This window comes from Mustela nivalis (genome assembly GCF_964662115.1).
Source record: "Mustela nivalis genome assembly, chromosome: 20".
Classification (NCBI taxonomy): Eukaryota; Metazoa; Chordata; class Mammalia; order Carnivora; family Mustelidae; genus Mustela; species Mustela nivalis.
In genome coordinates, this window is record NC_139039.1 from 28,525,474 (window position 1) to 28,550,751 (window position 25,278).

Consider the following 25,278-nt stretch of genomic DNA (forward strand, 5'->3'; position numbering starts at 1 on the left):
CCCCAGAAGTCACAATTTATGCTTCTAATTTTAATTTTCTTCAGCCTAGGTCCCCAAAGGATTGATTAAATTTGCTTTGTGGAACCCATTAACACTAAACTGAATAATGACGCTGTTCTAGGCTTTGAATCAGTTTCTAGTAAATTCTCTGCACACGGGACTCTAGGAAGCCTGTATCCCTCCATAACGGAATTTTAAGTCGGTTCATGGATGAAAAGGTTTTTCTCAACTTACCTAAAAGGTGTTAGTAATTAACTAATTACCAGGAGACCACTGCTGGCAGAGGTGGTGAATAGGAAATGGGACCGCTGGTAAGAGAGAACATTCATTATGTGGTTTAAATTAGAAGGTAGAAAAACTCGAATGACTTATCACTATCTCCTTGGTCCTCTGCCTTAACGCTGTGGTTTAAATAGGTCATGATGACTTATAACTAATTTTTATTTTTTCATTGGCTTCGTTGGATGCCAGACGAATAGCTTATGGAGAATCTAGATAAATAGCCTGACATAGGCATATATGCAAATCCGTGGTCATTCTTTTAGAAGTCTTTTGAGAAATTACAAAGTCATTAATATTGCATGGCAGACTTTCTTATCGAAGACGAAGGGGCTGAGGAACCAGAAATGTTGGCAGGCAGAGGGGAGCTCACGGGCCTGGGCATTTTTATACGATGAAAAATGTAATTGGTGACTCTAAATTATGGCAGCTTTGGCAAGGCTAAGCGAGGGAATGAGAGCAGAGTGGGGGCATCTCCAGTGCTTTCCTGGGTAGTGATGCCGGGAGGCTGTCTGATGCCGCGGAGGGTGCTCACTGACCGGAAATCATTGCTTTACCTTGGCCTGAGCAGCCTTTGTGACCTTGAAAAACACAGATTTGTCTAACTCCCTTTCAGGCTCCCCTTCTAGAAGGTGATGCATTTCCTGGACTGGGGTGCTGGCACGAGCTTGCTGCTCTCAGAGAAAGTGCGACGAAATCTGGGTATTTGTGAAAGTAGGAGCTGCGTCGTCCTTCAAGGCCTGGGGGCGGGGCGGGCGCAGTCTCCGCATTGCAGCGAGGGAGCGGCTGGGAGCGCTGCCCGCCCCGGGGTGCTTTGCCCCAGACGCGCGGTGTGGCTCACTGCCTTCCCTGTTTCCCCTTTTGGACGCCTCCGTTTCAAAAGCAGCTCAGACAGCTGTTTTGCTGTTCAGCAGGTGAGAGCAACAGCTTCATTTGGGAGCCGACCAAGATAAAAGAAAGAAAAGACAAGACTGGTGAGCAGAGAGCAGGAGGCATGCTTAGTCTGGGTACCACGGGCAGGAGGCTCTCCTCTTTGCAAGTGCTCGAGGGCTGGGGTTTCTAATCAGGGACTGTGCTTATTGATGTCCAGGTTCACGTGCAAGTGTTGGGTAACGTGTGATGAATGTAAACAGGTGGACAGGAATTGCACAGATGCGCCTGCGGCAGAGCCCAGACCTGGAAAATTCTTTCCCAGGATACGATTTTTACCTACAGTGTTTCTCTTTGCTATGGTTCAGACACGGCTTTTGAGGAGAGGCTTGGAGAAAACGAAAGTCAGAATCCGCCTCGGTTTTTCTGGATTTCCTGGGTGGGAGCGCGTTAAAGTCTAATTTGAGGAGAAGGGGGAGGAAAAAAAAAAAAAAAAAAAAAAAAAGACCAGTTTGCCAAGTGGAGTGACCTGATTCTTGTTGGATCAACATGTTGTCACTACAAAGCAAGTGTGATGAAGCCCGCCTTTTCAGAGGAGAATCAAAGCCTTGCCTGCCAGCCTGGAAATTGCTGACCTCAGCATCCTGCTCATCAGCAGGGCTGTATGTAGATGTAGACATCTCCAGGAGGCTGGGAGCCTATCAGGCCAAAACTGATTATTCTAATCAAGTGTTTTAATTAAGCACTTATTGCCAGGATCACAGGAACGAGGTCTGTTTTCCAGCAGGAATGGGCAGTAGTTTGTTTGTTTTTTTTCCTTCTTTTTAAAAATTCTTCTTTCTGGGGATCATGTTTGACTTTGTGGGGGTATATTTAACGTTTTTTTAAAGTAGGCCATGGGAGGAGTCCCCTGTGAAGTGTACAATGCTGAGCTGGCAGTGTGGCCAGTGGACACAGAAATTAAAAAGAAAAAAAGAAAAGAAATGATACGACCAACTGGGTTGCCAATGAATCAGGACCCCTTACAAAGCATCTGTTTGCATCCTTTGCCCTAAAATACACGCTGGCTAGCCCAAAACTTTAAAAAAAAAAATTATAAACACACACACATTGGGTTGGCTTTTATTGGAATGCCTAGATGCAATCTATAGTCAAGGTATGGAAAATTCAGGTCACATAGAAAGTTAAGAAGGCAAATGAAAAGAACAATACAAATCAGACAAAATTTACATCTCAAAATATCATGAAAGCATTTTGACTGGCTTTGCCTAAAATACTTTGAATATCAATTTTTTTTTGTAAGCTAATTCTTTCCATTATACAGTCCCCCACCCCCCACCCCCAACTCTTAGAAAAAGGTCTTTTGTTTACATATTCCCCAAGGTCACTATTTCTTGTAAAAGCATGTCCAGATCACAAGTCTTTTTAGAAAGAAATAGGCTCATTATACCTACTAACAAGACACTAATTGGGTTGATTTGACTTCATCTAAAATAAGCACCAAGAGATACTCCCAATCTGTTATTTTTCGGTGCCAGCCTTAAGGACCAGTCCATGTCGAGAAGAGGGTAGGATTATGATTTCACTTCTGTCACGTGGTACAAGCTTCTCATGGTCAATGCATCAGAAACATTTCTGAGAATTTAGACTCAGAGCCTATTTCAACCAAAAGTACTTAACAGCATGCTAAACAGTCCTGCAGAAATTCCATCGAACAGAACTGCAAACGCCTAAGGTAACAGTTAAAAAATAAAATGTAAAACAGAGCCATGTTTATGTGGTTTGAAATCTCATAGTTTTTTTAAACCGGGGCTTCGTAATACTCGCCAAAGGATTTCCAGGATAAAAAATATTAATGCTAATCTGTGCTTTCATTCTAATAAAATATCAGCATTCATTAGAAGATTAATTACTTCGGTATGTTCTACCAAATACACAAAGACAGTAATAGCACTGATACTGTAAATTCAGTAGCTATTTTGAAACTTTCCCAGCCAATCTGTTTAATAAACACGCCTACTGTGCAATTTAGAGTATGTGATACATACAAAGCAGTTAGAAAATTATTTTCAATACATCACTTGAACCTTTATATTTACGACATGACATGTTCACTTGCTATATTTATCACCATTATACATAGAGGAAAACAGTGTGTACTATAGCTCAATGAACTGAGAAATATTTTTCTAAAAATATTTTTGTGGCTGAATTTAGTGCTCACGTAAAGAGATTTGCAATAGCGGCTGGCCCAACCCGGGAGTACAGATGGCCGCTGTGCCCGGGCCGGCTCGCGCGGGTGCGGGAGGGCACGGCCGACATTTCACTTCCAGCTGGGTCGGCCACCCCTGCACCCGCAGTCTTCCCCGAGACAGAGGAGGCGGCCATTCAAACCAGCTCCCAGGACGGGTGGGGTCCCGTGGACTGACAGGAGCCCGTCTCTCCCTTTTGTGTCCCTCTTGGTGACCTGACGGTCCACACCCAAGGCTAGCAGAGGGACCCCGACTTTCCCATCTGGCCCTCTTCCCGCTGCTCAGGTTCTGCTATCTTTCCTAGATCTTAAGACACATGTTGACGGTCAGGACTACATCAGATCCTTTCCTTCTCACGCACGTTTCCTGGAGCATCTGATGTGGTCTCTTGCCTCCATCACGAAATGGAGCTTCAAGGAATGGTTAACAGTAAAAACCCTGTGGTTAATTCTATCCACTCCCCTCGACTTTTAGGGGACGAGAGAGGACCTCTCCGGCCCAGTTGCTATATTTTATTTTTATTATTATTATTAATTCATATCTTCTGCTATATTCCACCAGCCTTAGTTTTCTGCTGTGCCTCTCGGTTGATAAGGGTTGAGGACACTGGCCCGATGAAAAAGAGAAGACAGACTAAGGAGCAGTTCTCTAATCAGCCACCCACTTCGGATTGCACTGTCCTATCCATCTAGTGATAGAAAGTTGCACATTTTTTTTTCCAACCTAATACAAAAATATTAACACTTCTGGACATTATAGGCATAAGTCGTTATATCTCTACAATATAATAATTTATACTGTACAGCTATAACAGATAACAAAAGGTGCAATCCTTTTAAAAAAATCACACAGTTCACATGTTTTTATCATTTTATTTTTAAGTATAAACTTTTTAAACACTTTACATAAATTAACTCCTCTGAGACTAATATTTGATGTACAGTAAATCGTAATTCATATAAAAATCCATAAACAACTTGTCTCACATAATTTACAAAAAAATCAGGGTTTCCTTTGCTTATCAGTGACAAGGATTCTATTTGCCAGTTTTTTTTCCCCCCCAAGGCAAACCACGTTAGCATTGTAAAATCCATTATGAAATCCCCGCCAGAGCAGAACTCGCTTGTGCCGATGTCCTTTTACAAAGCAGCACAGGGAAAGCAGCTGGGTTGTCTACAAACAGTAATTTTGCCCCACATTTTAAAATTAACAGAGATATATATCACATCCTATGCAGAGAGACTACTTCTTGTAAGCAAAGGTCGACAATTCGGTCGTATCTGGAAACACTGTATGCACTTTGTTTGGACCTTAGTTAGATACAGTGCCTCCAAGGAACGGAGGGCCTCGCGCAACGCGTTCAGGCCTTTTTTTTTTTTCTTTCCCCTCCTTTCTTTCACTTATTTATTTTTCCTCTTAATACTTCCCGTCCGACTGAGTGCAGCGATATGCATATGTAAACATATTCTTTAAAGCCGATCACCTTTAAGGTCATTCAGAAAAAAAGTGTTTTTGAGTTTTTTTTGTGGATTTTCTTCGTGGTCGTCTTCTGGTCCTGACAGCAGTCCGGGTCTCCCGGAAGGCTCTTCCGCGACGGAGAGTCCGCTTCGGATTGTGCTCCAGAAAGATCCGAGCAGAGCAGGGGCGTGGGTGAGGCTCCGGGGGGACGCGGCGCCCGGTCCCCGGCCGGTCCGCCCGCCCGCCCGCCCGCCCGCGCGCGCGTACGCGGGGTGGCCGCCTGTCCCGGGCGCGGCCGCCGGCCCCGGGGGGTTACCTCTTGCCGATCTCGCTTTGTCGGAGGAACTGGATGTTGTTGGCGCTGTCCGCCAGCTCGGGGTACTGCTCCACCGAGAGTACGTAGTACCCGTCGTAGCCCTGCACCTTGCCCGCGCTCAGCAGCTGCCGCTTCTCGCCCTCCGTCCAGAGGCGCGCGCCCTCCTCGCCGTCGCGCACGCGCTGCTGCTCGCGCGCCCAGGCCCGCGCGAGCGCGCGCTGCCGCGCCTGCTCCAGGATGCGCGCCTTCTCCTCGTCCAGCGTCATGCCGTAGCGCACGTGCAGCGCCAGCGCGCCGAACTGCATCTCCACGTCGGCGAACCTGCGCGTCCTGCCGTTGACCACCGTGGTGGACTGCGACACGGTCACGTTGATGCCGTTCTCCAGCGCCTTGCGGCCGCTCGTCAGCCGCAGCGTGCCCAGGTCGCTCTCGGGCGTGCTGGTCTTGATGAAGTAGTGCGTGTCCTTGCCCTCGATGGTGAAGTGCAGGTTCTCCAGGTAGAAGGCGTTGTTGAGCACGGCCGCCACCTTGATGCAGTCCTCGTTGGCGATGTTGAGCACGTTGGTCTGCACGCGGCCCTGGCTCACGGCCAGCATCACGCCCTTGCCGATGAGCGACTTGACCGTGGCGAACCACAGCCACGAGGGCGCGCCGCCGCCCTTGCGCCGGCTCACCTGCACCTCGGCCATCTTCCCCAGGGACAGGAAGGCCTGCGCTTGCCTCGCCACCTGCTGCTGGACTCCGAAAATGGGCTGCGGAGCAAACAGAGCCGGGGCGGGGGGCGGGGAGGGACACGGTTTAGAGAACATCTGTAGCTCTTGGTTGCCCGGGAGCCAGGCTTCCTGGCAGCGCGCCCGGTCCTGACAACAACCCAAAAAGAGGGGTCTGGGGGTGGGGGTGGGGGGACGTCTGTGGAGCGCTCCCAGGCATTTATTAAAAGCTCAGTGGGTTCTTTAGAGATGAAAGGGCTTAAAAACAACTCCGGGTGGAGGAAGGCACTCAAAGGTCCCTTCCCCTGAAGTTGATCCAAATCAGTTTTGAAACGGAAAAAGAGGGGGACTTCATCATGTATTAGCTAAGAGCTTTTTAGTCTCCATCGTGGGCACAAAATGGTTTCAGCTTTTCTCTTTTAGTGTCTGGATGCCCCTTTCCCACGCCCATCGCATTTGGGGAACCCCGTTCCTCAGGGTCACTGCGGCTTTCTCCCTGGGAGCCCCGGGAGGAAGCGGCCAGCACACACACAGGTCTGAAAGGCTGTGCTACTCCGCGCGGGACCACCGCGTCCTGCTTCATAGGCTTTGGAATGCCTGTGCTTTCACTGAGGGAACCTCTGTCCTCTGTTCCAGCAAACACAGTTTTCAACTGCATTTCCCCAGCGCTACCTGCAGAAGCGGACTGTACAGGGCCCACTGCGCAGTGGGACAGCTGGAGGGGAGTGTTTATTACTTCAGGGAAACATCAACTTTTTGGAGACAGGGACGGTGGACCATCGACGCTGGCAAATGTTTTGAATTGGGGGCGTCTGAACTCAGCCATTTCTTCTACTGCCAGATGTTTGTCTGGCCGGTGTTTCCCCCCAAACATCTGTTTCATCTGCAGCAGTGAAAGAAACATTTGTTTTTTCTGCACTTGGGGCGGCCTCCAGTGTCTTTGCCAGCCATTCCCTAAGCTGTCCTTACCCTGCGCTTCTCTTGACAGAGAACTTGAACCATATTTAGGAGGCTGCCTAGGAAGAAAGTTGGCAAGTCCATTTGTACAGTAAGACTTAAGTGTTCACAGACATGCTGGAAAGTCAGACACAATTAGGACGTGCCTGTTCAGATGCCTTGGGAAACTTCAATGTGTCATCAGGACACTTTATCAGTGTAGATATATTTGCAATTCGAAATGTGAAAATGGCTCCCAGACCTTGGAAACATGATGGGTTTTGCTTTCTAAAAAAATGTAAAGGTGACATCTCGGAGAAGGAACTGTTTAATGTGAAGTATGAAACACCTACCAGAAAACAGAGGTATTGGCACTGAATACACTGTGTGTGTGTGTGTGTGTGTGTGTGTGTGTGTGTGTGTCTGTGTGGGTGTTTCAGCCATGATTGCTTTTCTCTTTGTAGTCACTGAAATTATAGGAAATTGCTCAAGGGGGGCAAGGGATTAATCTTTCTAAGAAACTCTGCACTCTCTTCTCCTTATCATTACGGGGGAACCCAACTTCTTGATCTTTAATTATTCTTGCTTTTAGTTAGAAATTCTAGTGTTTTGTTGTACATTTCTTTCTGATCTCTGAAAGACAGGAATTAAAAGGGCCATTTTCTGAAATGGCAGCTTTGAGTTTGCAATTTTCCATTCTTTTTCTTTTATTTTAGTTCTCAGAACAATTATAGGCCTCCTGAAATGTTATTTTCAGGAAAATTCTATAAACACCTAGTTGCAGATGGAGCTTTATCAGAGGACATTTTATTTTTATTTTCAATCTGTTCCCGTGAAACACTCTTCAGATTTTAAAGGAGTTGAACTTTGCGGCATTGTTTGTGGCCTGCTCATTTGTAATACGAATTCCAGGCCCTCCCGTTTATTGTATCTTTGCCTTAAGGTCCCAAGGGCTATAAATGTGCTTCCACGGGGGTTCTCTGTAGAAACCTTTTGCTCCAAAATGAGCTCCCTCATTTTATTACCTTCTGATAATGTCTTTTTATGTTTTTATTAGCATCACTAAAAACAGATTTAAGCCTGTTTAACAGGCCCCTGGTTTGCTGCACAGAAGTGGGATGTTTTTCTAGCCTGAAAGAGTCAAAAAAATGGAAAACGGGTCTTTGGCCCAGCTTTCACAAGAGCAGTTTGGTTAAACGGGTAAATACGCCCCAGCTCAGCCATCGGTCACCTTTTCACAGTTTTGCTATTTGTTTCTTACCGGTACATCATCCCACTGCTGACTCTTCACAAGTTCGTAAGAAGGCTCGGTTAAATCAAATTTGGGAACAGGGAATCCAGGAATAGCATTGTGCAGATGGAAACCAAATGTCACCAGCCAGCTGTTAACATCTAGGAGAAGATTGTTCAAAACGAACGGTGTTAGAGTTATTTTGTGCTTTCATGCGTTGAAATTCTTACCTTTAAAAAAACCCCCCAGTTCACAAACAAGAGCCTGAAGAGGATCACATGGTTGTCTGCCTTCTCCCATTCTGATCCCGCTACTTCCAGACTTGAAGCCACCAGCCTCCATAACAGAGCGATGGCAAGCGCTGAGACTAGCAAAGTGTCACACGTGCGAGGTGGCATCCTGGGCTTGTAATATGCGATGAAAAGGGGTAATAACAACAGCCAGCGGCATGAAAGAGCGGCCGCCGAGGAAAACAGAGGGAATTGGTAGTTAGTCAAGACTGGTCTTAAATAGAAGTTGAGTGTTATTAGCTTTCAAAAGCGATTGCCCAAGGATATGCAGCTTCCACAACCCATTTTCTATTAATAAAAACCCTAAATTGAGAGAATTAAAATCAACAGTTGATTCTTAATCAAAGAGGAATGCTGAAAACTGGCAGAACTGGCTAAGGGCACAGAAGTCCGGATTCCCATCAGCTCTGACTTCAAAGGCGCACTTGGGCACAGGTGGAGACGAACTTTTTGGGGAGAGAACCTGGAAACCTTTAAAATGGTATTTTAAAATATTGCCATGTGACTCCAAAAGCCATTAAGCTCAGAATAAGGCTTTTATTCTATTCTGAAGGTTATAATGTTACAGAACTACTCAGCAGGCTTGCAGCTTTATGAGTACAGTTGGGTGTAGATTATTTTATATATTAAGCACATTGCTGGAAAATTTGAAATTGCATTTCACCTAATATATTTTATGCTGTTCTATCTCTCTTTTGATGTTTTCCAGAAAGTGCTGCTATGGCATTCACTGCAGTCCATGTTGCTAGGAGAGGATGGATTCAGGAGCTGTGGGCTTTCCCGCCTTTCACGCAGCCCCTGTCAACACCTCTTAAATAACCAGTGGTAAACTGCTTGTCAGAATGATGGAGAGCCACTTGCTTCCCATTTCCTCCTCTAGGGCACAAACTCTCACCTCATCACCAGGCTGACAGGTCCTCTGTCCAAACATCATATGGCTACAGAACCAGTGGTATTCTCCCTCTTTTAAAAGGAGGGATGGTGGTGGTGGTGGGAGAGAAAAATCCCAAGTTCATCACGTAGGGTAGAGAGTGTTACTTTTGTGTGTGTGTGTGTGTGTGTGTGTGTGTGAGTGTATTTAAGATTACAGGGGCCTTATGTTTTGGAGGAAATTCCCCTGAATGGTAGTGTTGGGGGCAAAGTTGCTCCTAATATGAATAATGTCTGTGTAACAGTGAATACATAAAAATCACAGGGTCTTAGGTATGGAAAAGTATTGCCAAAATAATGGGACTCGGATGCCGACGTGTACTGAGAGAGCTGAAGGAGAAGTCCATGAGGGTGTTGCTGAGCCAGGATTGTGAAAGAGGCGAGTGTCAGCTGGTTCACACGGAGGAGAGCTATGACAAGTTTTGGCAGTCTGGGAAAGCACCGAGCAGATGTGAAAGGAACAGGGGGCAGCCTTTTGAGAGCTATACCAAGAACTGAGAAAACAGGCATCTCAGTATGCCTCAAATACTAGCAAGAGAAGAGACAGCCTGAAGGAGCATCTAACACAAGCCAAAACAAAACACAAAACCCCAAACCGAACTAAAACAACAACAAAAAAGAAAACAGGATAGAACCTTCTTCCAGGAAGCATACACATGGCAGAGAGGTTCACATGGTAGTCTAAGTCAGGAAAGGAAGGTGGGATCAGAAGGATTCAGAATCCATTGAGTGCAGGGTGAGTGGAGAAGTCAGGAACCAAAGGGAATTAGAGCAGTGCCTGCAAAGACCTTGTCTCTCATCCTGGTAGTTTGGTGGTGGCAGAAGTGGGATGAGATGTTTCAGTCAGATCACGCCTGAAACTTGGAAAGGTCTTATGACCCCCTATTGGCGGAAAAATTAGCGTGTCTATTAGTAGTGCCACCAAGTAAAAACTGGTGCTCCAAATAGTATGAAGACGGTAGTGAAAACAGAAACAAGACCCTCTGGCGAAGCAAGTGGTGGGAGAAACTCTTCTTTTGTTGCTCTGAGGTGATAGTGGAGGGGAGTTAGACATCCCAGGAATGAGATGGTGAATCACACTCTGCTGTGTTTCATGGTTCCTCCATTAGAACCTCACACATGGGGGCGCCTGGGTGACTCAGCCCCGCATCGGGCTCTCTCCTCAGCAGGGAGCCTGCTTCCTCCTCTCTCTCTGCCTGCCTCTCTGCCTGTGATCTCTCTGTCAAATAAATAAAAAATCTTAAAAAAAAAAAAAACCTCACACGTGTAAAAGAAAAACCAACATTACACATATGTAAGGTAGTAATTAAAGCAGAATTGCATAAATATTATCTCATTAAAGGAGACATTAATCTCCCCATTTCATTGTTAAGGGAACAGATTAAAAAAACTTGTGATTTACCTATAAAGCCACATGACTTAAAGGAGAGTTGGGATCAGAATTCCAATTTGGGGGCTCCCAAGTTCATCCTGTTTTCCACAGTCCTATGTCACCGCCCTTCCTTAAGGGACTGGATTCCATATCATTTCAGAAAATTGTGGCCTTGGGCATTGGAGACAGAATAGGAAGTAACAAATGATGCCTCAGTTTCCCTTTCTGGTTTCTCTATGGTTCCATAGAGAAATAAACCCATTTAAAAGGCTAGGCATTTGATTTTGCAGGAGTAAAGTGTAAGGCTAAAGAAAGCAACTCTAGTTATTGTGTGTATTCATATAAGGAGTAAAGGAATTCTGCACTTGGAAAGGAAAAAAAAAATGCTTACCTGTGATGTAATCTTTCACATCATGGATTTTGCTTGCGGGGTTGTTATTCCTAAACATGTAGAGGTTAAAAGGAGCTGGGTCCTTCCCAATTCTCTTCCAGATTTCTATGTCAGGCGTTGTCCATCGTCCTGCCAAAATATCATAATCTCTTTCTCCAAAGTGGATTAATTTTGTGAGTGGGTCATATAAGCCACCATGAAATCCAATTACCAGTTGAAAGTCAATATTGGAGTCGAAATAGATTTCTCCATATGCAGTATACTGAATCTGTTTCAGCATAAGCCCATTGCTACTGAAAACAGCCAATGGTGTCCCTGTGTTATCTGACGCAATGTAGAATTCATCCCCACTGCTGATTTCCATAGCAAAGAGATGTCCTTGGAGATCATAATAGAGAGAAGTGATTTCTGAACTCGAGTGGTTGTAGACATGAGTAATCCTTGTGGGATACGTTAAGTCAGCATAAAAAAACTGCAGATGCTGTCCCAGACTGGTTTTGCTAGACACGCGCCTTCCCAGGCCATCGTAACGATAGATCACTGTCCAGCCACTGCCTTTACTATAAACTCGAGTCAGAAGGCCCTTGGAGCTGTACTCAAAGATCTCTGTGCCTCTCTGACGCAGGAATCCATCCTCATCCAACCGATACTGAACATCCCCGAGGCGAGTGATCCTGTCTCGCAAGTCATAGCGAAGAGGTGTCAGACGCGCACTGTTACTCGGGTTCAGCAAATGGAGGTTTCCATTCAGGTCATAGTTGTAGCGCCACATGATCTTTTCATTTAGATAAACAGTCTGGAGCTGCCCGTCAACATCGTACTCGTAAGCGTATTTGGTAGTATTGGCAAAGGGCCCTATTTTGATTTCTCTTTTGGTCACCCGACCCATGTTATCATACTGAATTGTAATCCAGTACATGAGTGACCTGAAAATCTCGTACTGAATTTCCTTGATGCGGCCATGGGCGTCAAAGTGTTTTGTGTATGTCATCACCGCCGTGGAGATGATCTGGTTAATATCATAATATATAACTCCAAATTTTCCAAACTGCTCAACTTTGCCGGAAATGTCATCAAACTGATAGAGATCAATGGGCAGAGGTGTTTCATTGATGACCCCCTGCATGCTGGTCACTCGAAAGCTGTTATCATAGCTGTAGTCAAACCTCGCATTGACCATCCCGTCCTCGCTAAAGCGGAAAATCTGCCTGTCAATCAGGGGGCCAATTTGCCTGTACCTGATGGTGCAAATAAAACCATCGCTCTGGAGGTTGACGGTTTTGAGGACTCCCGCTGTCTCATCGTAGGTAAAACTGACTCTCGTGCTATCGTACAGGATCTCGGAGAGCCTGGTCTGCCTCCGGTACTTGAACAAGACCCTGCGGCTGGTTCCCAAGAAGGCCGTCTGCAGAAGCAGCCCCTCCTCATTGTAGTCCGTGATGACCGAGGCGTTGCTCTCAGGGGGGTTGTAGATGTTGCGGTAGTAGCCGATGGACCGCATGGTCTGCATGGTGTGGCGAGCCACGCTGGGCATGGTGATGGCGGACAGCCGGTCCCACATGTCGTATTCGAAGATGTACTGCCTCTGGCTGTGAAGCAGGAGGACCATGGACTGCGAAGACACAACAGACAGTTGTTCAGTATTTGTGACCCGTGGGGGGGGAGGGGCAGGTGCGGTGGAGGTGGGGGTAAGCAAAAAGCACATCCTGTGACCGCGAACACACAGAAACATTTAGCTCGAGAAAATGATTTTCATTTTAATGGGGCTCTCCTTGACCTTAAACGTTGTTAACAAGCCCTGGCCTGATTTGCTCGGATGCTTCATCGTGAGGGCTCTGCAGTTAGTGGCTCAAGATCCATGAGGTGCCACTTGTCATGGCTGTACCGTTCTTCTCCTAGGTGTCCACAGCCAAGCAGCAGACTGCCGATGGCTGGGGCTAAGTCACAACACAGGCCTGCACAAAGCAGCTCTAAAGACAACGTTTCAAGGAGAAAGCAGCACAGGGGCAAAGTAATCCTACCCATCATCAGCAATTATTTAGGAAGGCGGTTTTTCCCCCTCATTTGACTGAAGAGCCACTCAAATCATGTTTTAATTTCCAGTGTGTGGGGGGAGGAGGTGTAAAGCATTCAAAATATTACTTTATGAAGAAGCGACCTAAAATTAATAAAAAATGGATAATGTGCATATAAAGCATCAACGTCAACAAACATCGCTAAATCACATGGTGAACAAGAGCTGTAAAGGCCCTTAATTGAAATACAGATCCCGGTATGGTTTTCTTGGTTGGTTTGTTTGCAAATTCTTACCTGTCATCTGGAATGACAATAAAATCTACATTTTTGAAATTAACTTTAGCGAGTACCAAATCTGATTCATGTCTTAGCTGGTGCAGGAATGGTTTCTGGGCTACATTCCACTTTGGTGCTAAATAACGCAGTGAATAAATATATAAATTAAAACAAGCTCTGCTTATTTTGCAAGGAATAGCAGAAAGACATGAGACGATCATTTATTAGGGCTGCATGAGAGAAGCTCAACCCTGAGGCTCAATCGTGGATAATGTAGCTCAGGAGAGCATGGGCGATGCTCTCCTCTGCGGAAACTTGCCCCAAACCCCATTAGACCAAATGCAGTGATGGCAAATCTGGGGCGATGGGTGTGTTAGGAGCCCTCCTGGGACTTAGCTTTGCTTTTGCCAGAGAAACACATAATCCCTTGTCCAAGGCACGTTCCCTTTCTCTCTACTGTCCACCATCTTTGGAAGCAGCCTGCATGACGAGTTCTGTAGTGTGTCCTCTGTGGGCCTATCTAAGGGCAGTATTTGGCTGCTAGCTGTGCAGTAGATGTCTTGAGAACTGTTCCTAATAGTTTCCACTGAGCCATGGAAGACTTGGATGATTGCTGAATTCATAGGAATTAGTAGCTAGTTGTGTAGTCATTTAAAATCACATCTGGGGTGCCTGGGTGGCTCAGTGGGTTAAGCCGCTGCCTTCGGCTCAGGTCATGATCCCAGGGTCCTGGGATCGAGTCCCGCATCGGGCTCTCTGCTCGGCAGGGGGAGCCTGCTTCCCTCTCTCTCTCTCTCTCTCTGCCTGCCTCTCCATCTACTTGTGATTTCTCTCTGTCAAATAAATAAATAAATAAATCTTTAAAAAAAAATAAATAAAATCACATCTGATGGTAGTTAGTAAAGTGTTACTACTTTTGCTATGAAGAAGTCTGGGTTTAGGGTGCCTATCCTAGCAAGGAAATGGAAAAGAAAATGGAAATGGTTTGGTAGATTTTAGGGATTTGAGACAGAGGATGAAAGCACTTGCTGGCTTTTCTGATCCCCACTGATACACGAACGTGACCTCAGTTACTGATGGTGTCTTCTCCTGTCAGTGGCTCTTATCAGGGCCGTGCTCTCTGCCTCCTTTTAAACATTTCCCCATGATCGCTATCAATTTTCAGGGTCTGGGTATTTCTGTTACATGTCTCTGTAATGTGCTTAATTAAGTTACTTTGGGAAGTGTTTCAGGATGAAGTGGGGACCCACTCCCTGCTTCTTCAGGAGGAAGTTGTCTTGAGTTTGTTAAGTTGGAGGGTGACGTGTTTTCCAGGCATGAGGACTGGCTCCCAGGAAGGTATGTGTGCAGGGGGGCTTCCTCTGTGGTCTCTCAAGAAATCACCGTTGGAGTAACTGTGGAGAGTGATGATTACTGAGGAGGGAAACTGTCATCGGGGGGGGGGCCGGTCCACTGTCTCAAAGGGGAGCCTCTTTGAAGGGGAGCAGATGAGCAGACGAGGTTTTTGAGAGAAGAGACTGGCAAGTAGGCACCCAGCTGGAAGTGTTCCCGAGTTGGGAGGCATCTGTGGGGAGCCGTGAACCTGACACTGGTTCTCCGGAAGGCTAGTCTGGGTGGAGGCCGTCGAGAGGTAGACGGAATGACTGCCAGGCAGTGGGGTTGGGTGCAGACTGAGCAGAGTTGTGCAGAACGAGACGGCGTGAGGTGAGCACAGCAGCGGCCCCGACTTGAGTGTCCGGGGGGGACAGGTCACTCTGGCCGATGTGCGTAAGGCTGGAGGCAGTGACCACTGCGTTTGTGACTTGGGCTGCCCTGTGCCTCGTGGGCCCGGGTGCAACAGGCATTGGAACTCAAAACAGAACCCTCCCTAGGACTCAAGTTTGTCTCAAGGGCAAATGAAACGCTCCACGAATTTGCTCTTTGGTGGATTTTGTTTTTTACAGAAAGGAATTACAGGGAGGTGGCCTGTTCCCTGTCCCTTTACTGTGCTTTCATCCCTCTGCACCACAGTCACTGTCCCAAACCTCAGAGTGTGACTGAGGGTTTTGCATGCGGGTAAGTTTAGGTCTTTTTTGGTGTCGTGTTTAGTGCTTAAGGACCGAGGAAAGCCTTCGGGGGGAGGCTTACACCTTTTATATGCACAAGAGAGGAGAGTTGACACAGAGTGCCCGAGACGCGGCTTTCTGAAAAATAGCCTCTTTTGGAATAATGCATAGATAGGATCTACACGCTTTTTGTGGTTATGCTGACGCACTGCCGGCAACAGCACAGAATGGACACACGAGCAGCGCTAACGTGAGGCTTTCTCAAATGAAATAGCCAGCTCGGAGATGATTTACAAATGACTTACATGCTCAAGGTCTAATTTGTGAATGTTGTCGACGCAGAATCTTGGCAGGTGGACAGCGTTACTGCTTGTTTGTTTGTGGCATAAATCACTTAAAAGGGTCTCCAGTAGTAGAACCTAACTAAGGAGAAACTACTACTCTAATGCAGAAATTCATCACCGATGTACCAATGCGACTCACGTACTGATACTCAGAATAATAAACAGAGCCCGTCGCAGGCCCCCCACCCCGGTTCTCCTCCCCCGCGGGGCTCTTGGGTGTCACTGACAAAGAGCAGTCATAGCTCCCCTCCTCTGACTCTCACCGTGCGGCCATACCTTGTCCAAGTATGTGTAGCTCCACGTTTTACCGTCTGCGAAGACCCGAGACACAATCCTCCCCTGGCCATCGTAGTCGACTTTTTCACTAGTCGTGCCCCGTTGGACGCTGGCAATCTGGCCGGTGGACGAGTAGGTGACATTGACTGCCATCAGCTTGCTGCTGGGCAGCCAGAGAGTCGGGTGCCCTGACGTGTCGTAGGCAATCCTCAGCAGGAATTTACGGTGGTCATCATAGATCTTCTCTGTCTTTGTTGTTCGATCAAAGTCAACCGAAAGGAGGTTCCTGCCATTAACCTGTTACAACAGAAACAGGATGAGAACGTAAGTCCTGCCAGCCCCATGCCAGCCCCTTATTACTCTTCGGAGTCCCTGCTATTGTTTAAACACCATTTATGATGATTGATTCTCTTTGTCAGTAAATTAATTTAGCAACTTCTTGGGTACAAGTGCAAGGCAGTAGATTAGCAGCTCCTTTAAAAGGTTTCATTAGGCAGAAAGACAGCCTGGCATTTGTTCAAAACCTTTTCAATTAGATGCTGTAAACTTAAGCAACTGATAAGAAAAATACCCAAACGTATTTGCTTTGAAGTTCGTTCGGAGGATATGGAGGTGGTGAACATGGCATCTCCGTAAATTACTCAAAGCCCCTCCGTCCACAAGACACTGGAAAATAATGGCTCAGTAGATTAATCTTGGCTATATTAAATAAAAACAGTAAATGTGACTCCAGCCCTTTGAGGAACAGTTAAGTAGAAGCTGGAACCCACATTACTGTAAATTATTAATGCGTCTAAATAGCAGGAGGTTACCAACACGATCATTGCTTTTGGCCCTGTGCTAAAATGTCACACGTTTTTAGAATGCCTTTCCCTTTAATAACATCTGGCCGACTGGTGGTGACCTCAGATGCTTCACTCCCCATCTACAGGGTCCGACCTTTGTGCTCAGTGTACAGATCTAGCGGCGTGTTGCTAAATCAGGTCTCTCTGTGGCTCTGTGCCATGTCCGGAATCTCTGACCACGTTTGGCGGTTGCTGCCCGGGATCCAAGGCACGCACAAGCCAGCACTGGTGACTGCGGTGGGGATGTGGCCGCGGTTACACTCTACTTTAGAAAACAGTCTGCGGGGTGCTGAGGACCCCCCTAAGAGTGCATCTTCAGCAGCAAGACAGCAGCTTTCGGATGGCGATAGCCCAGACATAAAAAAATGTGTCCTGCCCGTTGGACTGTTAAACGTTAAATGAGAACGTCTGAATTTTACACAACCACGTCTTCGTTAGAACTTTCAAAATGGACAGTTGCCGCTGATCGGTCACACGCATGTCGGCACACATGCCGCTTCTACAGCAACACCCACACCTACGTGTGCGCATACACAATGAGCCTGTGTATTTATGTAAACTCTGGGATGAAATGAATCTGTCATCTTACCATTGACATTAACCAAGCCCCGCGGAAAGAGACTGTTTGACCTTGAACTTTCCAGTCGGCGGTTCAAGGGGCGAATCGTAATGTCCAGCGTCTGGGGAAAGGTATGGAAAGGTAAAGATACAACACAAAAAGTCGTCCATGGAGTGAACTAGGTGAACTGCTTTTGGAGGCAGAAGAGCACCCAGACAGATGAGTCCCAGAAGGTGAGAAACGGTGGAGCCCCAATGGCAATCCGGAGATCTCTGTGTGCCGGTTCCGTCTGTGCAGACCCAGCTCCTTGCCGCAGAAGAACTGGTGTGTAAGGCGTGTGTGCACTGCGGGGAGGAGCCCCATCTCCGTCCCTGATAGGGTCTAGAGGTGGCAGGACTTTGGGCTTTGGCCCCTCAGAGGCTGTCTGTCCATCTGTGAGGTGCTCAGATGAGAACCTTCTGGCTGGGCCGGTGATGTGGCTGGATTCTGTCTGGCGGGCTCAAGGCCGTCCGGGCTTCCGTTCTCCCGCACGGAAATGCCCGCATGTTGGTCCCTGCCTCCTGTGGCTTCCGTGACACTGCACAAGGTTACACTTGCAGAATGCTTTGCGGACCTTGAAGCTGCCGGCTAATATTACAAATACTGGCTTTAAAGCCTGTAGGAGGGTTTGATTTGAGAGCAAATGAACTCTGTACTCCGCTGGCTGCGTCCGGTTCTTCACCTTATCTTGGCACAAAACTTTTGATGCCTTAGGATGAGGTTTTGCACTAAATGGTTTCCTACAGTTCCGGAACGTATTTCTCTGATTGTGATTTAAAAAACAAAACAAAACAAAACAAAAGGCATGGCAACCTCTGAAGTGTTTTCCCCCCTTTCTTCCTTCTGTAGGTGATTTCCGGCTTCGCCCAGCCACGTCTGACTGCCTGTGCAGTTTCTGTGGACCGTGTGGCCCACAGGACTGCCCCATCTGTTTGCATTTTACTTTGTGTCATTTTAATTTGTATTTCAATTCTTTACTGCATTCCTTAACCACCCTTGAGCTCTGCAGTGCTGCCTCTGGTTAGAGCAGGAGCGATCTGGACGCAGGCCTGCAAGACCGTGGGGTATTAAAAGGAGCTAGGCCAAGAGCAGCAGGTGCCCTTCGTCCCACTGCCCCCACCCTGCCGCCCCCCTCTTCCCCTGGTTCGTGGATATGGCTACGCAACCCCAAAGCATCCAGGTGGCAATCACAGGGTAGTCCCCGTGCGCCCCACCATACCCAACATGCCGCCATATGGAAGCATCTAGAAGCATCGAGAGACGGAACATCTGCATACAAGTTTCAGTTTTTCTTTTCATCTAGACAGACGCCGGGTGCAGTGCCTTTCCTGCACCCTCAGACTGGAGCAATGAGGAAAGAATTAGCACGTGGCTGCGTTTCCCCCGCATTCCCAACACGAGCCAAGGTTTCAACCGGTCTGTTTCCAGACACCAGTCATTGTTATTGAATATGTAAAATTTCAAAGATACTAACAGATCTTGTGTTTCCTTTGTTCTTCTCATACTCGCCCAAACTTTCTCCTTCTGGTATTATAAACAAAGTGCAGAAGTCAAGGGACATTTCGATTCTAGGACTCAGTCCTACTTAACTGTACCTTAATGAAATTATGGCAACATTTCCACCCGCCCTTTTTTTTGGACAGTCATAAAGGACAAGCATTGTTCCATGTCCCAGTGGCCTTTTAATAAATAGTTTTAATATAAAAAATATCAATTTAAATTGAATACTTCATCTAAGATGAAAAACCTTAGATCAGATCATTACTGTACCTTCAGCTATACGAAAATGAGTCGAAATGCTGTGTTTGGAGAGGAGATCACCATCAAGTCCTTAGTGATACACAGCATTTCTTTAAAGCAAGCACGGAAAATCCCCCATTTCTAAGATCACGTCTGGCATGACTGTGAGGAAATCACAGAGTCCGGGAACGGGGCAGAGATCATCTTCCTCCCAGAATGCTTGAAAAACTGTGGCATAAAGATGTTAAACAACATCTTTATGTTTAAAGACATCAAGCACCATCGGATTATATTCCCGTATCTGGAATGTTATGGGGGGAGGTAAGGGCTGGCTCATCACCCAGTACGCTTGGTGACAACGTCACGACGGCCCCATGTCCCTGTTGGAACATCAGCTGGCTGCAGACTGTTTCGTGTCTCTCTGTGCGTCGGCGCTGACATGGTACCGTCCCACTCCGGGCTGCGACGCTCGACTTCGAGTGACAAATAGCACATCAGGCAAACGTGGCTGGCAGAATTAGATTCGAGTACGTTCTCACATGCATGCATGCTTTTATTTATTTTACTTTATTTTTTAATTTATTTGAGAGAGAGAGCGAGAGTGTGAGAGAGAGAGCATGAGCAGGAGGAGGGGCGAAGGGAGAAGCAGACCCCCCGCCGAGCAGGGAGCCCTACAAGGGACTCGATCTCAGGACCCTGGATCATGACCTGAGCTGAAGGCAGAGGCTTACCGGACTGAGCCCCCCAGGCACCCCTGCACGTATGCCTTTAAATACAATTTTGACTTCCAAATTTTGAGAGTTTCTTTTTTAAGTGATTCACTATTTTTTTTTTCCCCTTTGAACATCTGAATTCTGGGCAAGTTTAGAAGATATATCTTCCTTTTTAGAATGCCATAGCAATTGTTTTGTTTTGTTTTTTGGTAATGGAGGAAAGGCTGGTTCCAAAGTCCAGCACTGACAATAAACGAGGGATATTTACAAACGTAAGAGACGGACAATTTTTATGCCTGGGTCTTTTTTTTTTTTTTTTTTAAACTTAGCCACAAACAAGCAAGCTCTGGAAACATCTAATCTTTAGTCTGCAATGTTTTCCCACATCTCTCCCAATTTCATTTGCTTGTGATTTCTGACTGTATTTCCCTTTCCCCTTAATGCACATTTCAGAGAAAATGCTCTCCGCGTTGCTAGTCTCTTGTTAATTTTCCTTCTCTACACTTTGCTTTCAGAAACTTTTTAAACTACAGTATCTGGGGCCCTATTAGAGCTACGTCATCTAGGGAGAGTTAGGTTTGTGCCCAGCAGTCAAACATTTGCAAGGATGGGCTCTTCATGTCGCTTCTCGCTGGGATCGAGATGCAGTGAGATAAGCCGTATTACAGAGCCGGCTTTTCCTCCTTCACTCGCTGAATCAATATTTGAGCGCCCACTCTGTGTCGCGCACCTCGCTGAATTTAGTCAAATACCTTAAAAATGAAAAGCAGCCTCTGCTAGGAAATCATGTAAGGTAAGAGGGGGAATGTTCTCTGTTTCAGGAAGGGGTGAGATGCAGCTGAGCGGCTCTCCTGGCTGGTCCCCCGGTGCTCTTATCTTTTCTTCTTCCCGCAAAGTGAGGTGTCTGCTTCGTTTTGAATCAGGCAGAGAACCAGAGACACGAGATAGGATTTCCTCTACTCTTCCTGATTTCTTTTAATGCCCAGAAAAGCCGTGTTACAAAGAAACAGAGGACATGCTTACACCTAGCTTGTCTCAAAGAAGAGAAGGCAGCCTATTCCGCGGTCGGTTTCCGGGCAAAGCGTGTGCCATACTCTTGCCGTGTTTTCCTAACAAGTGTGCTAAACGGCTTTTTCCTATCTTCCCCCTGGGCGGGTGTAAATGCCTAATGCACGTCCTGTGGTAGAGATTCTCCGAGTTAGGGAATATGTAATCATGCCTTTCACTTGTAAAGTACTTCCACATTGTCTCATTTGATTCTGCGACATTCATGGGCCTAGCAGGCAGGTATTTTACCCATTATGTGGGTATGCTATGAAGCCCATGTCTACGGCCAATATAATGTCATCACATTATGATATCAGGGCAATATTATATTACTTGTATCCTATCTAGAGTATCATGATCTACATAAGGAAAAGGAGGTTTCAGAGATGTTACGATTTTTTTCCATAAGGTTTATTATTAGCCCAAAGTGGAGCCTGATCTAGAACCCCCATTTTTGGAATTCTAGTCCGTGCTGTCTTCTGAGATAGGGAGCACAAGTGTGAGCTGCATCTTTGTATCTTTTGGTAAAGGAAGTCCTGTGTCCGAGGGTAGGTGTGGTTGTGTGTGTGTGTGTGCGCGCGCGCGTGTGCATGGGCACGTGTCACGTGTATCATGACCATTATAGGGAGAGCTGGGTAAGATAAAGCCCGTGAACTAGCTTCCAGTTCGCAGTGGCCCAAGGAAGCAGGGTTCCTGGAAAGAAGTCGTAGGTGGAGGCAGCCACCCCTGATTCCTAGGCTTGATAGAGGGAAAGGCAGGGAGCCAGAGTTTACTTGGATGACAGACCAACCCTAGGAAAGGGACCTGAAACAAGTTAGCAGCTGGTTTTCTCTCCAGCCACTTTATCTTCACTCTACTGTTAATCTCCCCTCTAGGGTTCTCTTGCTTTTTCTCCTCACTTCTCTCTTGGAACAAGCCCCTCTCCAGCGTCCCCTGGCTCCTGCCTACCGCAGCTCCTGAACCAGGCGGCTTGGAGCTAGGCCACCCTGGCTCCCGTAGCGTGGGAGATGGGGGAGGTGGGAGCCCATAGCGCTGGAGCCGGAAGGTCGTGCATTTAGAGTCCCAAACACCTGCCTTGAACTTGAAGTGAAATCAGAATGTAACCTGTACGCTGGAGACAGACTGCATGTGACCTACTGATCGTTCATTCTTTTATTTCTGTTTCTTGGAAATAGCCAGAGACAGCATGTATTAGCTGTTTCTTACCCTGAAGGAGTGTCAAGATAAATCACATTGGCCTCTTATAATAATAATTCAGCCATTTTTGGTGCAGGAGAAAGGATATTAATGATATGCTCTGGGTTTTGTTCTCTCTCTCTTGATTTTCAGTCCTTTGTTTTTAAATGGCAAAGGGAAGTAATTTTAGGAATATTTGTCTCCATTTATCTGATAAACCGAAATCTGTTTGCTAATACAAAGAATGAATCAGGTTCAGTTTATAGTGGTCTGAAGGTGGTTTCATGGAACCTGTGTTTTAGTACCTAATCTATGTTCTCCACCCAATAGCTGTCTTAAACCACAGCTTGCTTTCTCGATATATTTGGCCCCCAATGTGGGAGGAAGAAAAAAGAAAAAAACAACACCTGAAAAGGTAATGTGGAGAACATCTTGCAAAGATCAATGACACCAGCATAATCAGAAATATCACTGCCTTTCTCAGAAAGACAATATAAATCAATAGCAAGGAGGTGACAGGTTCTGCCACTGATATTCTTCCAAGTGTCCCAACTATACTCTAAAAATATTGAGGAGAAAGACTCCACCTTTCCACGGCCAACCCATCTCTTAATGATCTGAAAAACTTTCAATATTTAAGCTCACCCTCATTTACACTCATCTCCACATTAGAAAGCCATCCCTCCCTACTGAGCGGCTAAAGGAGAAGTAGATGATGATCAGGATAATATTAGTAAGGCGACCATGGACTGACGTCCAGGCTAGTTGGGATTGCGCTCCATGCAACTGCCTGATGTCTCAGGGAAGAACTGATTTTTAACCACAGATATGTTGAGAAAAAGCTTTGCTGCAATAGTCGGCTTTTATTCCAAATCATCTCCTGGCCTGCCGGTTGCTATACGTCATGCTGGAGGGGGATCTGCTGCCCCGTGTGTGGCTCTGGGCGGATGACAATGGTGAGGGACGAGCGCTAGGTACCCTCCCTTGGGGACACGACATCTGGCTTACCCGAAGCTTCCGACCAAAGACGTTGACTTTCCCCTGGGCTTGCTCTTTCCGGAACCTCCACTCCACCAAATTTTGCCCGTTCTCGCCGGGAAGACTCATGTTCCGCTTGGCAACCGTCGGGTTCGCCGTGCCGGCCAGAACGTGTGGCTCCGTCTGGTAGTGCGAATCCAGGCCGCTGGCGTAGATGATTCTAAGCGAGCCGTCGTAACCGATCTGGTAGCTGTTTCTTAACTGATCTGAAAAACAAGGAGCGGAAAACAGAAGCTACAACTATGAATTAATCCCTCGGTAGGGGCATGCAGGGACAGACATTCCTGAAGTGCTGACCGAACTCCGCATACAGGGAAACCAAAAGTACCGAGTGATGTCCTTTTACAACGTATCACAGACGCCAACAGCTTTGATTTCTGGTGTTTTCGTGCTGTTAACAGAATGGGCGGGGTAGTAAAGGCAGGATTCAGGGGAATTTACAATCCTTCTCCACTTCTCTTCCTACACCCATCCCTCCCTCATTTATTAGACATCTTTTGCGAAGATTTTATATCCATACATTGTATACCAAAAAGATGAGAGGATATTCCCCTGAAACTGATTTTTAAAAAAGCAAGCCATCTTCTACTTTGTACAAAACCCCTCCTGGGGCGCCTGGGTGGTTCAGGCCTCTGCCTTTGACTCAGGTCATGATCTCAGGTCCTGGGATCGTGCCCCGCATCAGGCTCTCCGCTCGGCAGGGAGCCTGCTTCCTCCTCTCTCTGACTGCCTCTCTGCCTACTTGTGATCTCTGTCAAATAAATAAATAAAATCTTAAAAAAAAAACCCTCTTGCATTATAAGCTACTGCCTTGATTTAAAATTTTTGAGTGATATTGAACCATTTGGAGAAGATAGGAATTTAAGTAATAATAATTTTAGATGACTGCAGAGAATCGTGGGGAGAATTGGTAAAACTAATGAGTTCAAAGAAGTTTAGCCCATACTTGGTAATTATTCTTGGAGCTATGACATCACAATTTCAACAGTCATGGTAAACAGGTTTTTCCAAGATTGTGTCAAAAAGGAATATGGCAGGGGGTTCCATCATGAATATATTGGATATAACCGTCTATGGACGGGACGACAAAAAAGAAAGTCCAGATATTACATAAATGTGCACGCAGAATTTAGTATTAAATTTCCAGGGGTCGCGTCACACGTGGATGGAAATGCAGCATCGCGTGCAGACTCGGAATGTGCTCTGTCTCAAATGCCTGCGCTTCCGCAGCCATGAAGAGGACCCTCCCCCCCAAACTGCAGCGGATGACTCAGAAAGGGTCTGATGACGCATGTGAAGAGCTGCAACCAAGTTGCTTTTGGAAGCGACAGTATGCATTAGGAGATCTGAGATATGTAGGTATCACGAAATAAACACTACCGATAGACCCGGGACGGTTTCACCAATATCTCTAGAGGCTTATGTCTTCACCTTCCCTTTTCTGGCTCATCTTAGAAAATGGGGTCACCGCATTCTATGGGGGGTGCTAGTGGCATTTAAGGTTATCCGTTCCCAATCATCTTTCGGGTTTACCTTGAACCATGGTGTAGAAGGAGTCGATGGAGGACAGATTCGAAGTGATACTGACATCCTCTTCACGGCTCGACGACTCGATGTCCACTGTGATAGCCTTGTCCATGTCCCCGTGCAGGTTCGTGACCACTCCAGTTGGAAACGTCACATTCGTCAGGCGACCTTCGCTGTCATAGCTACATAAAAGAGGCATCGACGGGGTGTTAAAGAGCTCTCCTGACGTATGATGTCAGAGGCGGCAATATTAGCCGTGGAAATTTGGAAGAATATTTGCCTTTGTGCATGAGCCATGCAGAGTGAGGGCTTCAAACGCGCTTTGAAGTCATCAAAAGCCTGTTTAACACAGAAAAACCTCACCGACGAGAGCAAGAGTAAACAGAAGAGCTCACCGTCTCCGCAACTCCTCTGAAGTGCGACCAAAGTCCTCCTGCATGTCTCATTTGCTGTTTCAAAGGGAACATGTTTACTGATATTAAATCCCTTAGTCTTTGCCATATTTTTTTACGAAGTAGATTTAATTCGCTGTTATATCAGTTTTTAAAGTTTTACTAACTTATGCCCTCCAGCGCGGTGTCCTAGGACTATATGGAATTTTG

General features: G+C 46.5%; 1 protein-coding gene across 5 annotated transcripts in view; it reads right to left on the reverse strand.

Annotated features, from left to right (window-relative positions):
* Positions 1 to 2,255: 2,255 nt before the first annotated feature.
* The window catches only part of TENM3 (teneurin transmembrane protein 3), a 2,451,411-nt gene continuing 2,428,388 nt past the window's right edge, over positions 2,256 to 25,278 (reverse strand). For all 5 annotated transcript variants that reach the window (XM_082715814.1, XM_082715812.1, XM_082715813.1 and 2 more), the window contains 6 exons: positions 24,683 to 24,858; positions 23,120 to 23,355; positions 15,993 to 16,289; positions 11,036 to 12,647; positions 8,083 to 8,213; positions 2,256 to 5,927 (listed from right to left, as the gene is read on the reverse strand). In XM_082715814.1, the coding sequence (XP_082571940.1) occupies positions 5,172 to 5,927; positions 8,083 to 8,213; positions 11,036 to 12,647; positions 15,993 to 16,289; positions 23,120 to 23,355; positions 24,683 to 24,858 (3,208 nt within the window). In that variant the 3' untranslated portion in view covers positions 2,256 to 5,171. The remainder of the gene's footprint in view (positions 5,928 to 8,082; positions 8,214 to 11,035; positions 12,648 to 15,992; positions 16,290 to 23,119; positions 23,356 to 24,682; positions 24,859 to 25,278) is intronic.